The sequence below is a fragment of the Oryctolagus cuniculus genome, chromosome 21, assembly GCF_051225735.1.
Source record: "Oryctolagus cuniculus isolate XC-2025 breed Fujian yellow rabbit chromosome 21, ASM5122573v1, whole genome shotgun sequence".
NCBI classification, from domain to species: Eukaryota; Metazoa; Chordata; class Mammalia; order Lagomorpha; family Leporidae; genus Oryctolagus; species Oryctolagus cuniculus.
Genome location: NC_142887.1, coordinates 18,126,385 through 18,146,801, shown reverse-complemented (window position 1 = coordinate 18,146,801; position 20,417 = coordinate 18,126,385). Strand labels below are relative to the sequence as shown.

At 54.9% G+C, this 20,417-nt stretch overlaps 1 protein-coding gene across 10 annotated transcripts in view; it reads left to right on the top strand.

The window, feature by feature from the left end:
* KSR2 (kinase suppressor of ras 2) overlaps positions 1-20,417 on the top strand; it is a 434,938-nt gene that overhangs the window by 98,277 nt on the left and 316,244 nt on the right. For all 10 annotated transcript variants that reach the window (XM_089323244.1, XM_070065978.2, XM_089323245.1 and 7 more), the window contains exons 2-3: positions 8,783-8,923; positions 12,200-12,350. In XM_089323244.1, coding sequence (XP_089179370.1) covers positions 8,783-8,923; positions 12,200-12,350 — 292 coding nt within the window. The remainder of the gene's footprint in view (positions 1-8,782; positions 8,924-12,199; positions 12,351-20,417) is intronic.

Here is a 20,417-nt window from a genome sequence, read left to right as displayed (position 1 = left end):
ATGCCACCCCTGGATACCACCTCCAGTTATCGGTGATGCCTGCAATGGGGATTGCCACTGCTTGGGAGTGGGTATTTGAACAGTGGAGGGCCACTTTGCCACTGCTCCCGCCACTCAGCTCCTGGTCTTAGCCTAGGTTTTCTGTTTTCTGTGGCACTGAATGCTTTTGTAAAGGTATAGGACATGGCATCACTGGCTTCCCATCTGCTTCCTTTGTTTCTTTCTGTAGAAAGTTGATAACAGCGTTGTCATTTTCTTTAAGAGGGCTGCAGTCCTTATTTCTTTTGCACCATTTTGAAATGCAACACAGGCATACTTAGGTATGGAGTAATAAACAGTGAAACCCTTCTTATTCAGAAGAACAGGCTTGGAGAAAACAGCCAAAATTCCAATAGATGTTGATTACTAATGAAAGGAGCATCTATTTCTGAAAGCTGGATGGATTTAACTTACATCCTATTAATTTCAAAATCAGGATTTAAATGATGTTAACAAGATACAATGTTTTTGTTTTTAAATCCAACTAAAGGTTAATTCTCTTGCAGTATAACTTTAGTCTGTACTCTTTAACCTTTGGAAAAATAATACATTTGCCTTTAAAATACTTACTTATTTATTTATTGAAAGGCAAACAGAAACAAAGAGCCAGAGCCAGAGAGAGATCTTCCATCTGCTGGTTCATTTTTCAGATGCATGCAACAGCTGGGGCTGGGCGAGACTGAAGCTGGGAGTCGGGAACTCCATCCTCATAGGTGGCAAGGACCCTATTGCTTGAGCCATCACCTGCTACCTCCCATGGTGTGCACTAGCCAGAAGCTGGAACTAGAAGCAGAGCTGAGACCTGAACCCAGGTGCTCTGATATGGGATGTGAGTGTCTCATAAGACTTTTTAGGGGCCAGTGCTGTGGTACAGCAGGTTAGGTCATGACCTGCAGCGCCAGCATCCCATATGGGCACTGGTTCAAGTCCTGGCTGCTCCACGTCTTTTTCTTTTCTTTTCTTTTCTTTTTTTTTTTTTTTTTTTGACAGGCAGAGTGGACAGTGAGAGAGAGAGAGACAGAGAGAAGGTCTTCCTTTGCCGTTGGTTCACCCTCCAATGGCCGCCGCGGCCTGCATGCTGCGGCCAGTGCACCGCGCTGATCCAATGGCAGGAGCAGGTACTTATCCTGGTCTTCCATGGGGTGCAGGGCCCAAGCACTTGGGCCATCCTCCACTGCACTCCCTGGCCACAGCAGAGAGCTGGCCTGGAAGAGGGGCAACCGGGATAGAATCTGGCACCCTGACCGGGACTAGAACCCGGTGTGCCGGTGCCGCGAGGTGGAGGATTAGCCTAGTGAGCTGTGGCGCCGGCCATTTTTTTTTTGGACAGGCGGAGTGGACAGTGAGAGAGAGAGACAGAGAGAAAGATGCTCCACTTCTTATCCAGCTCCCTGTTAATGCTCCTGGGAAAACAGTGGAAGATGGTCCAGGTCCCTTGGGCCCCTGCACCCACATGGGAGATCTGGATGAAGCCCCTGGCATCCTGGCTCAGCCCTGGTCATAGCAACCATTTGGGGAGTGAAACAGCAGATGGAAGATCTCTGTGTCTCCCCTTCTCTCTCTCTAACTCTGCTTTCAAATAAACAAATAAATCTTTAAAATAAAAGACATTTTAACTGTTGCACCAAATGACAATCCCTATTTTTTTAAAATCTTATATTTTAATTGCATTTTCCCCACACACATTTCTGTTTTCATTTTATTCAAAAGACAGACAAAGATCTCCCATCTGCTGGTTCATTCCTGCAAGTGCCCACAACAGCTGAAGCCAGGATCCTGGAACTCAGTGGAGTCCTCTCACCTGGGTGGCAGGGACCCAACCATCAGAGCCATCGCCGGCAGCTGGAATGGAGAGCAGAGCTGGGCCCCAGACTCTCCTATGGGATGCGCACAGTCCAAGAGATGTCTGCTTTAACCACTGCCCCAGACAGCCTCCTCGTATTATTTACTTAAAAGCAAATTACTTTTGATTTTTCAAAAATCCTTTTTGTGGAGATTGGGAGTCAGTACATTCGGGGTGTATCCCCCCAAAGTCATTGGAGGATGCTTGGGGACACCAAGTCCGTTCTATTGCTATGATGTTCTCAGAAACCCTTCCACGCCGCTCTGCGTGGTACCTCCTTTTAACCCTCGCCACGCCCCTGTGCGGCAGCTGTGATGGAATCTTCCCACCCAGGTGAGAAAGCCGGTGCAGGTCGCTGGCTTGGATACTGAGTATGGGGACCGGAGCCCAGGGAGCCTGCTGCCGGCGCCTGGGGCCGGGAGCCTCTCCCTGATACCATCTCTTGTTCCACAATGGAATGAGAGCAAAACCAAACCCAGTAAAAGGAAGGATGGAGCAGCCGTTCTCTTTTGTTGTTCCCGTGTAGTGTTTTCTACTTTTTGGTTATCAGTGAATCCACGGCTTGAATGGGTGGGAAGGGAACACGCTTTCCAGCTATCCTTCCTGAAGACTGCCATTTTCTCAGGGACTCGAGGATGCATTTTGCTGTTGATTGCATGAGTTTCCTTCCCACACGGTCAGAAAGAATAATCCCGAGAGTGTTATTTTTTTTTTCCCTGTGAGTTATTAGCGTGGATGATGCCACGGTTTGACTGTGGTTTGAGTGTGTCTTCCAGAGGTGCCTGTGCTGGAAGCTACCTGCCCCCTCCCACCCCCGCCATGGCCATGTTGGGAGGCGGTATGGCCTCTGGGGTGGGTCCTGGCAGAAGCTCGTTTTGTCATAGGGGTGCCACCCTTGAAAGGGATTCCTGTAGTGCTCCAGGGGCCTGGTTGGTTCCTATTACAAGAGCGAGCCTGGGGGCTGGCGCTGTGGCTCACTTGGTTAATCCTCCACCTGCCTGCGGCGCTGACATCCCATATGGGCGTCGGGTTCTAGTCCCGGTTGCTCCTCTTCCAGTCCAGCTCTCTGCTGTGGCCCGGGAGTGTAGTGGAGGATGGCCCAAGTGCTTGGGCCCTGCACCCGCATGGGAGACCAGGAGAAGCACCTGGCTCCTGGCTTCGGATTGGTGCAGTGCACCGGCTTTAGTGGCCATTTGTGGGGTGAACCAACGGAAGGAAGACCTTTCTCTCTGTCTCTTTCTCTCACAGTCTATAACTCTACCTGTCCAAAAAAGAAAAAAAAAAAAAAAAAGCGAGCCTGGGGGCCGACATTGTGGCACAGTGGGTGAAAGCACCAGCCTGCAGTGCCAGCATCCCATGTGGGCACCTGTTCGAATCCCTGCTGCTTCACTTCTGATCTAGCTCTCTGTTATGGCCTGGGAAAGCAGTAGAAGATGGCCCAAGTCCTTGGGCCCCTGCACCCATATGGGAGACCTGGAAGAAGCTCCTGGCTCCTGGCTTCAGATCAGCTCAGCTCTGACTGTTGCAGTCATTTGAGGAGTGAACCAGTGGATGGATGACCTCTCTCTCTGTAACTTTCAAATAAAAAAAAAAATCTTAAAAAAAAAAAAAAAGAGTGAGCCTGGCCTGTGATTCGCTGGCTAGTTCTGTCTCACCCTGTGAGGTCTTCCATGCTAATTCCTGTGGTGCCTTCTGCCCTGAGACCCTCACCAGAGGCTGAACATGTGGGGCCTCCCAATCCTGGACTTTCAGCCTCTGAAACTGAGAGCTTCATAAATATTTTAAAAATAGATTTATTTATTTACTTGAAAGACAGAGCTACAAAGAGAGAGAGAGAGAGAGAGTTCTCTGTCTCCTGGTTCACTCCTCCAAATAGCTGTAATGGCCAGGGTTTGGCCTGGCTGAAACCAGGAGTCAAGAATTTCATTCCAGTCTCCCATGTGGGTGCAGGCACCTAAGCACTTGGGCCATCCTCCACCGCTTTCCCAGGTGCATCAGCAGGGAGCTGGATCAGAAGTGGAGCAGCCGGGACATGAAGTGGCACCCAAATGGGCTGCCGACATCACAGGCAGTGGCTTTACCTGCTACGGCACATAAACGCTGGCCCCCATAAACTTCGTTATAAAGTACCCTGTCTTGGGTATTTCATTGCAGCAATAGAAGCAGGCGTACTAAAGGTATAAATGGTGGTAGGTGTTAGATACAGACTTCATATCTAATTTTTTTTTCTAGAAATTCAGGATTGGCCTTAATTCTGTATGCAGAAAATGTCAGAAACAAAGTGAACCGTTGGTCAATTGTGTTTCTTATTGATCCCCAGAGCCCAGACCAGTGTCCTATATGCAATTGGACTTAATAAATACTTGTTGCCTGAGACAAAGATTAGGTGTGTATGAAGTGTGGACAGAGGATTTCAGCTGAGTTTTTTTTTTTTGACAGATGAGTTAGAGAGAGAGAGACAGAGAGAAAGGTCTTCCTTTCCATTGGTTCACCCCCCAAAACGGCCGCTACGGCCGGCGCTGCACCGATCTGAACCCAGGAGCCAGGTGCTTCCTCCTGGTCTCCCATGGGGTGCAGGGCCCAAGCACTTGGGCCATCCTCCACTGCCTTCCCGGGCCACAGCAGAGAGCTGGACTGGAAGAGGAGCAACCGGGACTAGAACTGGTGCCCATTTGGGATGCCGGCGCCGCAGGCAGAGGATTAACCAAGTGAACCACCGCACCAGCCCACAGCTGAGTCTTAATTAAGAACAAAGTTCTAGGGACTGGTGTTGGGTGCAGTGGTTACAATGCATGCATCTCTTATCAGAGCGCCTGGGTTTGCCCATGATTCCAGCTTCTGCTAATGTGCCCCCTAAGAGGCAGCAGGTGATGGCTCAAGTACTTGGCTCCTGTTGCCCACATGGGAGACCCAGACTAAGTTTTCAGCTCCTGGCTTCGGCCTGGCCCAGCCCCTAGTTGTGGGCATTGGGGGATTGAACCAGTGGGCGGGAGACTTTGGCCTGTCTTCATCTTTCAAATAAACAGAGTAGATAACTAGAAAAGGTGTGTTTAAAAGAAAATTCTAAATATTGAAAAAGCAAAGTAACATGTGCTGATTTTGAACACTAAAACAATAATTGTGCATAGTAGAATGCAGAGCCACTGGTCACCCCCATACTCTTGTGTTTGTATATGCTGTGTTCTGCCAGATGCTTTCCTACGCATTAGAAACGTGTGTAGAATTTTTAAAAATGTAAATGCAATCCTATTATGCAGTGTCTCTGTCAATTGAGTTTTCCTTGGCGATGAGCATCTTGGAGAGTTACTCAAATCAACATGTATCAATCTTCCTTTTTAAAAATTTACATAGAATTCTGTTCTGTGATGTGCTACAACTTACTGATATTTAGCTTTTCTACTAATGCATATTTTAAAAACTACCTTCAAGTTTTTTTTTTTAAGATTTTATTTATTTACTTGTGCGGTAGAGTTACAGAGAGAGGGAGAGACAGAGAAAGAGGTCTTCCAGCCACTGCTTCACTCCCAAATGGTTGCAATGACTGGAGCTGGGCCAGGCCAAAGCCAGGAGCCAGGAGCTTCCTCCGGGTCTCCCATGTGGGTGCAGGGGCCCAAGGACTTGGGCCATCTTCTTCTGCTTTCCCAGGCCATAGCAGAGAGCTGGGTCAAAAGAAGAGCAGCTGGGACTAGAACTGGTGCCCACATGGGATGCCGGTGCCGCAGGTGGAGGCTTAGCCTACTATACCACAGCATCGGCCCCAACTTAAAGTTTTTAAAACCCCAAACTGTGCTGCAAAGACCAGGCAGCCTCTCAGCCTCTGCCACACACACACGCGTGAGCATTTCTGCAGTATGGATTCTGAGACGCAGGATTCCTTTAGAAACCATTTTCATGGATTTGAAAGCTTTTGCTGTCCTTTTGTCAATTTTCACAAGAGAGGCTTCAGGGAGATTTCAAGAAGTCTCCTTCCACCATTGCCATCTTTCTTAGAATCCAGTTTTTTTTTTTTTTTTCTCTTCATTTTAAGTGGAGATGGTAGCAAAAGAAATAGTCTCCTTTCTTCTGTGGCTTTCCACCCTGCAACGTGGTCAGGCTGGCCGCAGAGGCAGGGCGCGGTAGGGAGTGGTGAGGTGTGGGCTGCCCGGGGCACACCCCACACTGCCCCAGCCCTGCTGCCTGGCCTCGAATGCGAGTCCGTGGAGCCGGTCTTTGGATTCTGCAGCAGACACCAGACATTCAGCATTCCACGTGGAATATTCTTCTTTGAAAATGGTGGCAACGGATGCTAGTAAGCATGAGGACTGAGTAAAGTATATGTGTACGGGCAGGGTGTTCGCTGGCAGCTGGCACTGTCCCAGGGGCTTTTCTGCACCCGTGTTACCTCCGGTCATGACCTCCAAGTGTCCCCAGCACTGACCGTTTGCTCACCTTTTTCTGCGATTGTCTGGGAGCCCCGTAGGGCTCAGAGCCATCTCTTTCATTTAAAAAGATGTCATTTATTTGAGCAGCAGCAGCAGAGAGAGAGAGAGAGAGGAGAGAGAGGAGGTTCACCCCCTGGAATGCCCACAATGAGGCTGAGAGCCAGGAACTCCATCCAGGTACCCCGCGTGGGAGACAGGAACCCACACCTTGGGCCATCACCACTGCCCCCAGGGGCTGCACTTGCCAGCAGCTAGAGTCGGGACTCAAACCCAGGCACTCAGATATGAGACTCACGCGTGTCCTAACCGCTTCTTAACCACCAGCTGGAGCACCTGCTCCCCAGGACCCTCTCTGCCCCCTTCTCTGGATGCCTCTGCCCAAGTGCACTCTAGCTCTGTGGCAGGGCCTCAGTATGTACTTGGTAAACCTGGTAGAGCTGAACCTGTTGCCAAGGAAAACCACACAGATACGGTGAGATGGGTAATATCCTCCCAGGGCTACTCAGGTCCCGATCCCTTACCCAGCAAAAGGGCTTCTGCAGGTGTAATTGAGGATCTTGAGATGGGACGGTCATTTCGGGTTATCCGAGCGGGTTCAATGTCACCACCAGGGGCCCTCCCGAGAGGCAGGGATACCCTTAGTGTGTGTGGACTCGCCACCCTTTAGCTGTTCCCTGGGGCAAGAGGCTTGGGGACAGGAACCCAGCTCCCCCCAGTGTAAGCAAAGGGAGAGATGCCGTGGGCTCCACACGTCACTGCTGAGCCCAGGGTTATCTGGAGGCCATGTGTGATGGATGTGGTTATCAGGGCCCACGTGATGGATGTGGTCTGGAGGGGGCCCATTCCTGGCTCTGCTTTCTTCCCAGTGGGCTTCCATCTCACGCCAGCCCTCAGACGGCGGCAGGGATGGGCCGGGTGGCTCCAGGCTTCCGGGACACCCTGTGGGCAGCTCCAGTGGTGGAGGGCGGTGTCCTGTGTGCTGGGATGAGGTCTTGGGAGGTGCTGAGTGGCCCTGGTGGGTCATTTGTGATCCCAGCAAGGCTGTTTGGCCAGGCCCAGGTCCCTGTCAGATACCTGGGGAGCACAGACCGGAAGCGAGAGCCAGGCACCCGCTGAGCCATTCCTGGCTCTGGGTTTGGGATCCTGGCACTCCAGGACTACCCTCTCGACTATGAAAACCCCCATAGCTACGTGCCCAAGGGTTGTCATGTTGTTTCATTTAATTAGCTTCAGTAATTATGTTTTAAGTCGCAAAGATGGTTGTAAGAGGGCATTTCACAAGATTCCTGGAAAAGTAGAGCTAAGTTTATTTTGATGCAAAATATTTTGAAAGCAATGCATATTTTTTCATAACATGGTAATTTCCCAGACTTTTTGAAAACCCCTATATGCATAGATTTCAATTATTTTGTACTAAATACTTATTTTTAAATTTTTTAATATTTTAAATGTATCATATTAAAGTGTTTTTTGGTGAAGAGTAATCATACATATTTACAGGGAATAATGTGATTTTTGATACATATATACTTTTTTTTTTTGAGAGGCAGAGAAGCGCAAGCCCACAGAGAAGGAGCGCTCCCACCCGCTGGTTTACTCATCAAATGCCTGCCAGGGCTGGGGCTGGGCCAGTGCCAGATCAAGCGGCCTGGAAGGCAACCAGGTCTCCCACGTGAGTGGCAGGAACCAGATTGCTGGAGCCCTCACTCCAGGGCTGCAGAGAGCGTGTCTGGGCGGCCCTGGCGTTGTGGGTGCAGGAGTTTCCCGCGGGCGGACGGACGGACGGATGGACGCTCAGGGCTGCGGCCGTCCCTCGCCATTGCACTTAGCACTGTCAGAACACTCCTTTGACGGGGCGATTGCGCGCAGGATGGGTGTCTGCCGGGTGAGTTCCGGCAGTGGACTTGCGGGGTCAGGGGTCCACGCAGGTGCAGCGGTGGGGCCTCCCGTTGCCTGCCGCCCTGCTTGCCCGGCGTGGTTGGGACAAGGGCGCCGTCTTCGTCCACCCCGCGTCGCTCTAGCAAAGTGCCTGAGGCTGGATGCTTTGCAGAGAAAGTGTACTTGACTCTTGAGTCCGGTGGCTGAAGATGCAACCAGTATGGCGTGGGTGTCCTGGTGAGGCCCCTCGGCTGTGTCACAACCGTGGTAGACGACTTCCGGTGTGTGCGCCATGATCTCGCTGACACTCAGTTCTCGCGAGAACGAAGGAGGCGAAGGTGCCTCCATGACGTCATCACCTCCCACTAGGCCCCGCCTCTTGAAGCTCCATCACCTCTCAATCCCGTCACACCCTGCGGGCCTGGCTTCCGGCCCGTGAGCCTTTGCGGGGATACACGCAAACCTTGCCCGCTCCCCAGCAGGTGGGAAGCAAGGTCACCTTGTGGCTGCACCAGGGCGGGGGTGGGGGCGGCGCTGGGCGGTGGCCGGGCCTCTCGGACGGGTCCTCTGACCGCGTGTGCGCATGTGTGTGTCTCCACAGAGCAAGCTGGTCAAGTACTTCAGCCGGCAGCTGTCCTGCAAGAAGAAGGTGGCCCTGCAGGAGCGCAACGCCGAGCTGGACGGCTTCCCGCAGCTGCGGCACTGGTTCAGGGTGGTCGACGTGCGCAAGGAAGTCCTGGAGGTGACCGCGGGGGGCCCTGGGCCCCTGCCCCTTAGCAGCCTCGCCGCGGGCGGCCCCTCCCTGGGCAGGCGCCCGGCCCCCGGCCCGCAGTCGGCCCGCAGGCAGTGCGTGTCCCCCGGCAACACGCGGGCCTTCCGATGCTGCCCCACGGGCTCGCTGAGGCTGCCGTCTGGTCGGAGGGCCCCTGGGCTCTGCCCACGCCTTGACACTTAGCGACAGGGTCACCAGGCCGGCTCTGGCCAGGGCAACTTTTTTTCTACCACGGTGGACGGGCCTGCTGTCTGTGCTGCCCAGGGCGGCGGCCACTGGCCGCTGGTAGCCGCTGCGCACTCGGGATGTTTAACTGGTGCAGCCTCTGCGTGCCGCGTGGTGGCTCCTGTGGCCGGTGGCGGCCGCATCTGTCGGAAGCCCTGTGTCGGAGCCGCGGCTGGACAGGGCTAAGGTCTCTCCTGTTCTCGTGCGCCGCCGAGGCCAGTGGGATGAGCCCATTTCGGTGCCCAGCTCCTACGGGGCTCCTGGTGCCGCTCATAGCCGTCAGCCTTCTCCGATCACTGCTGTTGGTGGGAAGCCGCAGGTTTCCCGGCGGCAAAGCTGAGCTCCGGTGCCTCGCGTCCGGTGCCTGCCCGCGGGGGCAGCCCTGTCCTTCGTGAGCCGGGGCGGGTGCTGGCCTGGCGGGTGAGATGATGACCTGCCTGGGTCCCACGTGGGCAGGGCCGGGTCTCGCGCCCACTCCTGACTCCGGCTTCCTGCTGGTGCAGACCTGGGAGGCGGACAGTTCCTGCGCTCACGTGGGAGACCTGGATTGGGGAGACCTGGATTGGGTTCCTGGGTCCCAGCTTCAGCCCTGGTCGGGGGCCACCGGGGGTCCCTGGGAGTGTGAACCCGCAGATGGCTGCCTCTCTGCCTCTCAGAAAAAGCAGAAGAGAGGTGCTGTTCCCCTGGCCTCTGAGAGCCCAGTACCCAGGGTTCCCGTGAGGGCGCCGGGCTGTTCCTAAAACCAACTCAGACGCTTGCGTCCGCAGTGCCCGCGTCAGAGAGGAAGCGGCCAGTCCGGCTGCTGAGTGAGGCTGGCAGAAGCCAGCTTGCACGGGCTCCGGGGGGCACGCTGAGCTGGGCGGAAGTGGAGGGGCTGACCGCTGCCCCAGGGGCCGAGAGCCCTGTCTGAAGGGGTTGCCCCACCTGCGGAAGCCATCTTGGCATCCCAAGGTCAAGAGCCTCCCCCAAGATACATGCAGCCCTCCCCCCCACGTCACCCATGCGCAGTGGTCAGCTCAGCTGCCCCGCCGCGGAGCCAAGGTGGGGCTTCCTGTCCGGGATCCTTGGAAGGAAGCGTCCACGTGAGGCTAAGCACAGGTTTCATTTGTGTGGGTTCACTTGATTCGCTTGAGAAGTTGGGGTTTCCGAGCGGACGGAGCTGAGCTGCCGTCTAGGGATGATGACCAGGGCGGGCTGGCTCCCGGCGGCCCCCGGCCACCCTGTGGTTCACTGCTCCGCCCGTTGACATGTGCCTGGCCCACAGGTACCTGTGAGCATCTTGAGTTCAAGGCCACCGGCCAGGGGGTGGGGGCGGAGCTGGGGACCCCGCTCTCTGCCTGCAGTTCTAGCATGTGTCCACCAGAGGGCGCCGCTCTGTGCAGGAGCAGGGAGACTGGAGAAAGCTCGCAGGGGAGGCCAGCCTGGGTTCACACGGTGGCTCGGCCCCTCCCTCGCTGTGTGGCCTCGAGTGACTTGTGCAGCCTCTCGGAGTTCCAGTGTCCCAGGGCTGCAGATGGTGGTCATGCAAATACCTCCTTTATGTGGTTTTGTGGCACTGAAAGAAAACTCATGAGAAGCACCTAAAACAGTGCTCCCACCATCCCAGCTGTTATTACTGTTACTTTTTTAAAAAGTATTTATTGGGTGTGGGGAGAGAGAGAGAGAGAGAGAGAGATTCAATCTGCTGGATCGTTCTCCAAACGCCTGCATTGGCGAGGGCTGGGCTGAGGCTGAAGCCAGGAGCCGGGAACTCAGTTCTAGTCACCTGTGTGAGCGGCAGGAACCCGACCACTGCCTCCCAGGGCCCGCGTTGGCAGGAACCTGGCATTGGGAATCGAGAAGCTGAAGCCCCGGGCACTTTGATAGGGGGTGGTGGGCTGCAGGGACAAACACTGCCCCTTGGGACCGTGACTTCACCCACCAGAAGGGCGGCTGCTCTGGTCCAGGGTTGTGATGGCTCTCCCCACTTTTTGTATCATAAAATCATTGCTTGTCTGATATTTTTTGCCATCCGAGGCTTCAGTGTAGACTGATTGTATTTTTAAGTCACAGGGCAAAAATGCCCAAGCAAGTCCTGTGGCAAAGAGGAGACTCCTTTCTGCCGGGACTCGACCCCTCCCAGGGGCCATCCGGTTTGCCCCCTGGAGCCGGAGGCTGCCTGTGCCGGGTCCCTCCTGGAGTGCACCGCAGCGTGGCTCTGTCCCCGTCCCCTCCATGCCTCTGCTGTGTTCAGTTGCTAAGGCACTGGTCGAGCTTGGGCTGTTGCCCTGCAGCTCCTGTTTTTGGAGAGAATGTTTGTGCGGAAGTGGTGGGCCGCTTTCTGTCTCACCGAATAAGGTGCAATCTGTATTTTGTTGCCATACCCAGATGTGGCCACAAGAGGGCAGAGGTGCTCCACAGTCTTGTCCAGAATTGCCATCCATAGACTGCAATAATGTCAGATGTGAAAACGGGGCTGTAAAAGAGAATTCCTCGATGCTGCAAATGCCAAAGATTTTAGTGCAAGAGATTTTCAGAATCTTCATACAAGGGGTTCCTCCGACGTTCACGGAGAGGCATATTATGAAAAAACAACAGTACACGCATTTTCAAAGTTTCTGCACTCCAGTCAACTTATTTGTTTCCCGTGATCTCCTTGGGTGTGATTGTGTGTCCTGCTTGTATGTCTCACCATAGACACACCCGAGGGAGCACAGTGCATGCATTTGACAACGGGTGAGGTGCGTCTGTATCACTGTGGGCACAGGGGAGATCCAGGTGGCCGTGAGGGGACACACGCTCAGTGCACACACAGCTGGGGATCCTGCCTCTCCCTGCCCCTTGCCCACTGTGCACTGTCCTCTGTTTTCTCGCCTTGTCCCGGGCTGCAGGTGGCCCAGGGTCAAGTCCAGCCCTGAGCCCCCGCCCCAGCTGTCAGCCCTTTCCCGAGGGCACGGCCGCAGGGCAGCATGGAGTCTGGGACGCCGTGCCCTCTGCCCAGTGGCCACCCAGGTGACTGTCGTTCTCCGTGCCCTGCCCTAGGAAATCTCCCCCGGCCAGCTGAGCCTGGAGGACCTGCTGGAGATGACGGACGAGCAGGTGTGCGAGACGGTGGAGAAATACGGAGTCAACCGGGAGGAGTGTGCGCGCCTCAACGCCTCATTGTCCTGCCTGCGCCACGTGCACACGTCAGGTGAGCTCCCGAGGCGGGCGAGCCGGGCCTGGGGCTGCAGGCTGGATGGAGGTGACCTCCTGCCTGCGCTCACCTGTTGAGGCTGCAGGGGCCTCGGGTTGGGTGACAGGTGTCGGATATGCAGTGTGCACAGGCAACCTGGGCCTTTTGGCTGGACGTTTGATTTTGGGTCAGCGTGTGGCTTCTGACTTTTTACATAAATGATATGCATTCGTTTTGCTTCTGACTTTTTACATAAATGATATGCATTCGTGGTATCATAAATTAGAAAATAGACTTAAAAAATAATGACCTAAGTTCCCATCCCCTAAGGACCTGCTGTCATGTCCATATGAATTTTGGTATAATTCTTCCCCCAAATGGGTATGTGTATACATTTCTTATAGGGCAGAATTGGGACTACCCATACATATTATTTGGAAGCTATATCTCTATATGTATATTTATCTATCTAAAATTTACCCAATAAAATAACCTCTGATTTGTTCAATGGGTTTGGGGTCCATGTGTAGTGTCACCTCTCCTGGTTGTTCCAGTTAATCGCCCAAGTACCTGTTTGCTGTTTGTAGCTGGCAGCACTCAGCCTTCTCTTGCGACTTCTGCTTCTCTCCAGTCTGGCGATTCCTTCACCACCTCTGGGGTCTTTCAGTCCCCAGGGGTCGTCTGCATGCATCGCCTCACCGCCAGCGTTCTGGGCCCATGGAAGCGGCTATGCCCGTTCCCGCCAGCAGGTGTCACTGTTGAACACCAGTCTGCGGTGTCAGGTGCCCTTGCTGGAACGAACTCCAACCCTGGACAAGTACTGCCCCACGCTGTTAGGAGCCAGCAGTCGGGAGGCAGGGTGGTGAACAGACAGCGTGTGGGAAGCCACCGTTGGCCGAGCCCCCACGCGTGCCCGTTTGCATTCTTCCTCCTGATTCGGGCTACAGCCCACCTCAGAAGGGACCGTGAGTCGAGGGTTGTCCTGAGCAGACCCTTGCCCCCGCCCCATAGATAAGGACGCCCCTGCCTCCTGCCCCGTTTGCAGTCATTACAGACGGAAGGGGCTCTAGATCTTTCCGGATGTTCTCTGGGAAGCAAAGCCACCGGCAGGGACTGCTGGGACAGTCATGTGCTCCTTAGCCGTGGCACGGAGCTGTCGGCCCACGACCCGGCTGCGCCAGCACGGCCGAGAGGGGGCTTCCCGGTCCAGCGCCTGCAGCGTCCTCTGACTCAGCCAGCGCTCTTCATCCTTTAAAAGAACCGCCGCACGTTGCCGGGGGAGGTCCTGAGACAGCGTCCTCTAAGCAAATCCCTTGGTGCCTCGTGCTTAGAGCCAGTTCCCCACTGCTCAGGGCTGAGGTCGGCTCAGCTAAGACCCCTTGCTAAGACCTCCCCGTGCAGGGCCGGTCCCTGGCTCTGACTCTCCCGAGTGTCCCTGGCCACTTCTCATTGCTGTAGGAGGGAGGCAGGACGCAGAGCACATTTTGATTCTGATTTGGGGGGCGATTTTTTAATCAGAGGCCTCCGGCCCCGCGCCGGGCTGCAGGCTGCAGGCTGCAGGAGCCCCTGTCTTGTTCCCAGGCTGCAGGGCAGCACCAGGCATGCAGTGGGGGTCCTGCAGATACTTTTGAGTGAATATGCCCTCCCCCTCTGCATCCCGTGGTCACAGGGCACCCCCCAGGCTTGGCTCTCACTGGGAGCCCCACAGGTCATGACCCCTCTCTAGCCATCAGTGACCAACACGTCCATCCCCTGGGCCCGGTGTGGGCTCCGCCTCACCCATGGCCCAGGGGTCCCTTCTCCGGGTCTTTCTAGTGAATCTCTGGCATCCTCAGGCCCCACCCGAAGCGTGGTCCTCTCGCAGGCCTTTCCTGGGTCTGAAGCCCAGCTGACCCCTTGGCCGTGGCCCCAGGGCCTCCAAGGGCTGGACCTCGGCACCTCTGGCCCGGCCTCTCCTCTCCGTCTTGCTCATTTCCTTTCTGCCCGCCTCGGTTCTTCCCAGCATGCCAGGCACGCGCCTGCTGCAAGGCCTCTGAGCTTGGTGGAACGAGTGATTGAATTGCGTGCGTCTGCCAGCACGTGGCCGTCCCTTACGGCGGTGGTCTCCTTGCCTCCCTGCCTTGTCGCACTATGACCTTGCTGTGGGCAGGCTGGGCAGATGACTGCCATGCGGTGCTTCCTCCTCATCTCCACCAGGGGGCAGCAGTGAGCTGTCTGCTAAGATCCTGCTCTCAAATTCTACCCTCAGAAATGACAGTCCCTTGGCGCTTCTTGCCACCGTGGGAGCTGTGTGATTCCATCATTTCCACCCTCCGCTGGGTACTGTGTTAGTCTCCCCAGACTCCTGCTTCCTGCAGGCTTTGTCATATTTGTGTTGATGTCTCCAGCTCTCAACCAGGGCTACAATGAGGAAATCAGACATTTTGAAATCCAGCATGGGGTGGGGGCTCAGCACATGTTTGTTAGCGACTGAAGGGACACACGTGTTGGCTGCAAAAATGGAGGAAGGACAGCTTTGTGCCTGTGTGCCTGACCAAGATACGTATCAACCAGCCTCTCTCTCTCTCTCTCTCTCTCTCTCATTCGCAGAGGATGGCAAAAGCTTGATTTATCTTCCTAAAAGATTTGTTTATTTGAAAGACTGTGTGTGTGTGTGTGTGTGTGAGAGAGAGAGAGAGAGATCTTCTATCTACTGGTTCACTCCCCAAGTGGCTGCAACTATTAGAGCTGGGCCAGGCCACAGCCAGGAGCCAGAAACTCCATCTGGGTCTCCCCTATGCATGACAGGGACCCAAGTCCTTGGGCCATCTTCCATTGCTTTCCCATTCCTATTGGCAGGGCGCTGCATTGGAAGCAGAGCAGTTGGGACTGGGACCAGTGCTGTGACACAGGATGTCGGTGTTGTGAGCAGTGGCTTAGCCCACTGCGCACAACGCCAGCCCCCTGGCACCGTTCTTAGCTCTGGGGATGCCTGCTTTCACATGTGTCCCCGGGGGAGTCTGTTCTAGGAGGGATCAGAGAATAAGTGATTGTCGTCAGGAGCACGAACGTGGCTTGGTGCATCAGGGTAGTCCGTGCTGTGGAGGAGGGAAAACGGAGCAGGCTAAGGGGGTGTCCTCCGGGCCTGGGGCGTGGCCAGGGCTTGGTCTTCTGCACTGTTCCCCTCTGCTTCCCAGTCTCCAGTCATCTGCTAAGGGTGCTGGACCTGGAGCCCAGCAGCCGGGTTGAAGTTCTGGCTGAGCAGTCTTGTTGGCTCAGTGATTCTGGGGAAGGCACTTCCTGGTGCTGAGCTCTGCTTCCCACAGTGGGGTGGGGATCTGGTCATGGCTGTGTCACTGGCCCTTGGCAGGGTTATGGGAGATGGTACAGGCGGTCCGAGGGCCTGGCCTGGATTAAGAACTTGATCCATCCTGTTGTTGTCATGGTGTCAGCATCACCACCACTGTCACTGTCTCCACCCCGTCCTGCAGCCGTCACCGTCACCTCCATCACTAACATTGTCACCACTGCCACCACCATCTCCTCACCATCATCACATCACCATCGTTGTCACCATCACCATCATCACCATCACTAACACCGTCACCATACCACCATCACCATCACACCATCACCACCATCAGCACTGTCACCATCATTGTCACCATCACCAACATCACTAACATGGTCACCATACCACCATCACCATCACACCATCACCACCATCATCACCATCACCATCATCACCAACATCACTATCATTGTCTCCGCCCCATCCTGCAGCCACTACCACCATCACTAACATTACCATTGCCGCCGCCATCACATCACCATCATTGCCATCATCCTCACCATACTGTCACCACCACCATCACCGTCCCCACCCCATCCTACAATGGCTGCCATCACCAACACAGTCATCGCCGTCACCGCCATCCTGATACCGTCATTACCACCATCACCACCATGACCAGGGGCCCCTAGCCTTTTTCTGTCTCCAGTGCACTTCTCTCTTTCTTCCTACCCTCCTCTCTTTTTGCTCTAAGGAGCCTGTGGTACTTTCAGGCTGTTAGAACACAATACTGTATTCTGAGTGGTTTATAAACAGTAGCAGTGTGTTGCCCACAGTTCCAGGAACGGGGCCACCCGAGACCAGTGTGCAGGCAGCTCTGAGGTCTGACGACGGCCGACTCCTCACAGGGGCCACCTTGTGGCTTCACAGGACAGGAGGCAAAGACTGCCCTCTGGGGCTGCTTCTGTGACCTCTTCACCCCCAAGACCCCCGCTCTGGTACCCTCACCTGGGGGGTTAGATTGCAGCACGTGAACTTGGGGGGGCACAAGCAGCCAGACCATGGCGGGGCCCCTGGACTTGAGTTCCAATTCAGCGCCTTCCTTCTTTCTCTCCTCCTTGAGCCACGGTCCCCCCAGCACTGCTGCAGCTCCATAGCCCGTTCCCCACTCCACGTTGGGGCTGCTGTTCTCTAGGGGTCGCCCACGCCTGCCTGGCCACACAGCGTTTCCACGGCCCACGGTCCTCCAGAGCCGAGGCTCTAGGGCGCAGGTGATGTGGATGTTGGAAGGGCGTGTTCTTGCCTCTGGTGGGCGGGAGTCCTCCCAGGACTGGGGTGACGGTGGCATGTGGCACTGCCTTGTTTTCCCTTCATTCCTTTATTTCATAGATCCAACCACACCTCAAGTGGTTTTGTTTATTTGCATGCATGCTTCTTTCCCATTCAGACAGAGGTTTCCAAACCTCTGCATGCATCGTAGTCTTTTAGGGGGGCACCATGCCAGAACTCCCCTTTCAGCCCAGTCCAGGGAGACGCCTGGGCATCTGCACAGGTGATGTTGATGATGCCAGTTTGGGGACCACACTGAGAACCCGTGTGCCGGGACAGTCCCAGAGCTGGAGTGCACAGAGCGGTCATGGAGTGAGCGAGGGGGTTGATGACGATGGTGGAGGTTGGCTTTTGCAGGCCTGGGTCCCATGCGGGATCATCGTTGTGTGTTTCTGCCTCATCCCATCCTCTTAGCTAGCTCCCGAGGCCAGTAGGATTGTGATTTCCATTTTCTGGTGTGATAGTCGAGGCTCAGAGAGGTGGGTCTTTGCCTGGGCTCACCCAGCAGCTGAGTGTCGGACCCAGGCCCGTGTGACAACTTTCCCTGGTCCCCGTGCTTCTGCTGTGCTCTGCTGTGGGGGCAGCCCTGGGGGCTTTGCAGGGAAGAGGGGGAACAAGACGCTCACTTTGAGGCCGTGGGCGAACTCCGAGAGCCGAGTGGCACCTACACAGAGCACCCGCACCCGCGTGACTTGTTGTGAGCTCATGGCTGTGTGTGTATGTGGGGAAGGGCCAGAGCAGGCCCAGTGCCCATTTCACAGATGGGAAAACTCCCAGCAGATCTGGGCCCTCCTTATCCTTCCCGGCCATGCCTGTGACCCGGGGTGTGAGGCTTTCTTGGGAGCATGAAAAGGCGCAGTAAAGGGGTGGACATTTGGTGCAGCAGTTAAGGTGGCTCCCTGCCACCCAGTGGAGACCCGGGTGGGGTTCTAGCTGTTGGCTTTGGCCTGGCCCAGTTTCAGCCATTGAGGGCATCTGGGGAGTAAACCAACAGATGGAAGATCTCTTTGTCTCTCTCTGTGTCCCTGCCTTTCAAGTAAAATGAAAATAAAACTTGAAAAAGGGGCAGTGAATGTGCAGTGGGGAGGCAGGGAGGGCTTGAGGGATACAAAAGAACACTGCCTGGAGCAAGATTATTTTTGCTTCTTTCTAGAACATTCCGAGATTGAGACAGGCTTGCTGGAAGCTACAGGACCACTCTGCTTCTTTGTGATCACAATTTGCACTCAAGTGGCCTTTTGCTTTGCTGAATTGTTTTTCTTTTCTTTAAGGTTTATTTTATTTATTGAAAGGCAGAGTGGTAGAGGGAGAGGGAAAGACAAAAGGATCTTCCGCAGGTCCTGTAGTTCACTCCCTAGACGGTCTCAGTGGCCAGGGCTGGGCCAGGTTGAAGCCAGGAGCCTAGAACTCCATTCGGGTCTCACCTGAGTGGCAGGGGCCCAAGCCCTTGGGCCATCTTCTGCTGCTTTCCCAGGTGCCTTAGCAGGGAGCTGGATCGGAAGCGGAGCAGCCAGGACTCAGCGCCCACACTCATGTGGGCTGTGGGCGTCCCAAGCAGTGACTTCGCCGCAGCTCCAACACCTGTGCTAAGGGGAAGCTTTCAAAGGCGAAGTGGGGGAGGGTTACACAAGGTACCTCGAGGCTATAATCGTGGGCCACAAGGATTACTGACAGGAGCTGCGTCATTCCTAAGCGAGGCGGACGCCTGCTGGGCAGGTGTGCCTGCAGAAGTCTTTCTCTGTAAAGCCGTGCAGGGCTGTATGTCAGCAGGGGGTGCTGCCTCAGGGTTTTGTGACAGTCCCTTCCTTCATAGCCTGCCAGTTTTGCTTACTTAGGTTTTGTTAGTGTTGACACAAGTGAAACTGTGTCCTCGGAGGGAAGAATCGAGGCATTTATAGATTTGCTCTAGGAAAGAGACATAAGAGAGAGGCTTCCCAAAACTTTTATTTCTGTGCAAGAACCCTGAAGCCTTTGCCTGTTTTCCCATGATATGTATTTGCATGAGCTTTTTGAAGACCCCTTGATGTGCATGGACTTCAATTATTTTTTTGTACTGGAGTACGTTTTTCTTTAATCCCATTTTGCATGAATGTTTTGAGGTACCCTTGGCTGGCAGTGATGGGGTCGTGTGGGAGGTAGAATGAGCAGATAACGAGAGATACTCTGTAGATCAGGAGCAAGCAAACCAGAGCCTGCTGGCCCTCTGCCTGCTTTTGTAAATAAAGTTTTATTGGAACCCTGCCTTCCTTGGTTCACCTGTTGCCTGTGGCTGTTGCTGCATCAGAGTGGTGCAGTTGGCAGAGACTCTGCATCTGCAGCCCTGCAGACCTGAGACCCTTGCAGTCAGGCTCTTGAAAGAAAAGTTTAGTGACCTCTGTTGGTAAAGATCAAGCAAGAATTCGGTTAAAACAAATGCACACAAGTTGCGAACCAGGAGAGTGCTCAGCGCGGCATAAAGAAGAGCAGAGTAAATGCACAGAGCTGGGACATGGAGCACCAGGGCTGGGGGGAGCGAGTCCGCGCTTACAGGAGGGATCAGAGTTACAGGGCTGTCATTTATCCAGCGCTTGCTAGACCCAGGGCTCGGGGGAAGGCGGGACGGCAGGAAGCGGGGGCATGCCCAGAGAGGGTCAGGGACTTGCCTGAAGTCACACAGCCAGCACTTGGAGAGCTGAGCTTCAGCTCACATCAGCCTCACCCCAGACACGCGCTGTCGTGACACAGCGTTCTCCGTGCTGCCTGCTCTTTTCTTTCTTGTAAAAGATTTATGTGAAAGGCACAGTCAGTCTCTCTCTCTCTCTCTCTCTCTCTCTCATACACACACACACACACACACACACACACATCCTCCATCTGCTGTTCACTCCCCAGAAGGCCCAGTGCCGGGCCAGGCTTAGGCTCAGAGCCAGGAGCGCCGTCCAGGTCTCCCGCGTAGGTGGCAGGGGCTGAAGCACTTGGGCCATCTTCTGCTGTCTTTCTAAGAGCCTTAGCAGGGAGCTGGATGGGAAGTGGAGCAGCCGGGACTCGAACTGGAACCCACACAGGATGCTGGCACTGCAGGCTGCGGCTTAACCTTCCGTGCCATGACACTGGCCCCATTTGACTTTTCTTGCCTGTTCCCCCCAGCCTGTGAGTCCTCTGAGGTGGGGACCACACCTGTGCTCTGTGGAGTGCTGGGTATACAGACACAGCCCAGCCGTCCTCTCTGGGGGCCACTTGCAGGTGGGAGCCACTGTTGGCTTGGGGGTGGGAGCAGCCATCTTTCTAGTGGGATTCTGGATGCGGGGTTTCTCACACTCCAGTCTCCCTGTGGACGTCACTTCTCCCATGGAAAGGGAAACGGGAAGCTGCAGGGAGAGTGGAGACCCTGCTCCCTCCCCCTCCTCGCCAGCCCTGTCCTTGGAGCTGGGCTCAGCTTAGCTTTGTCATCTGATCATTTTCTTTCTTTAGCGGTTTTGTTTTCCCCTGCTCAGTCTGGTGCTCAG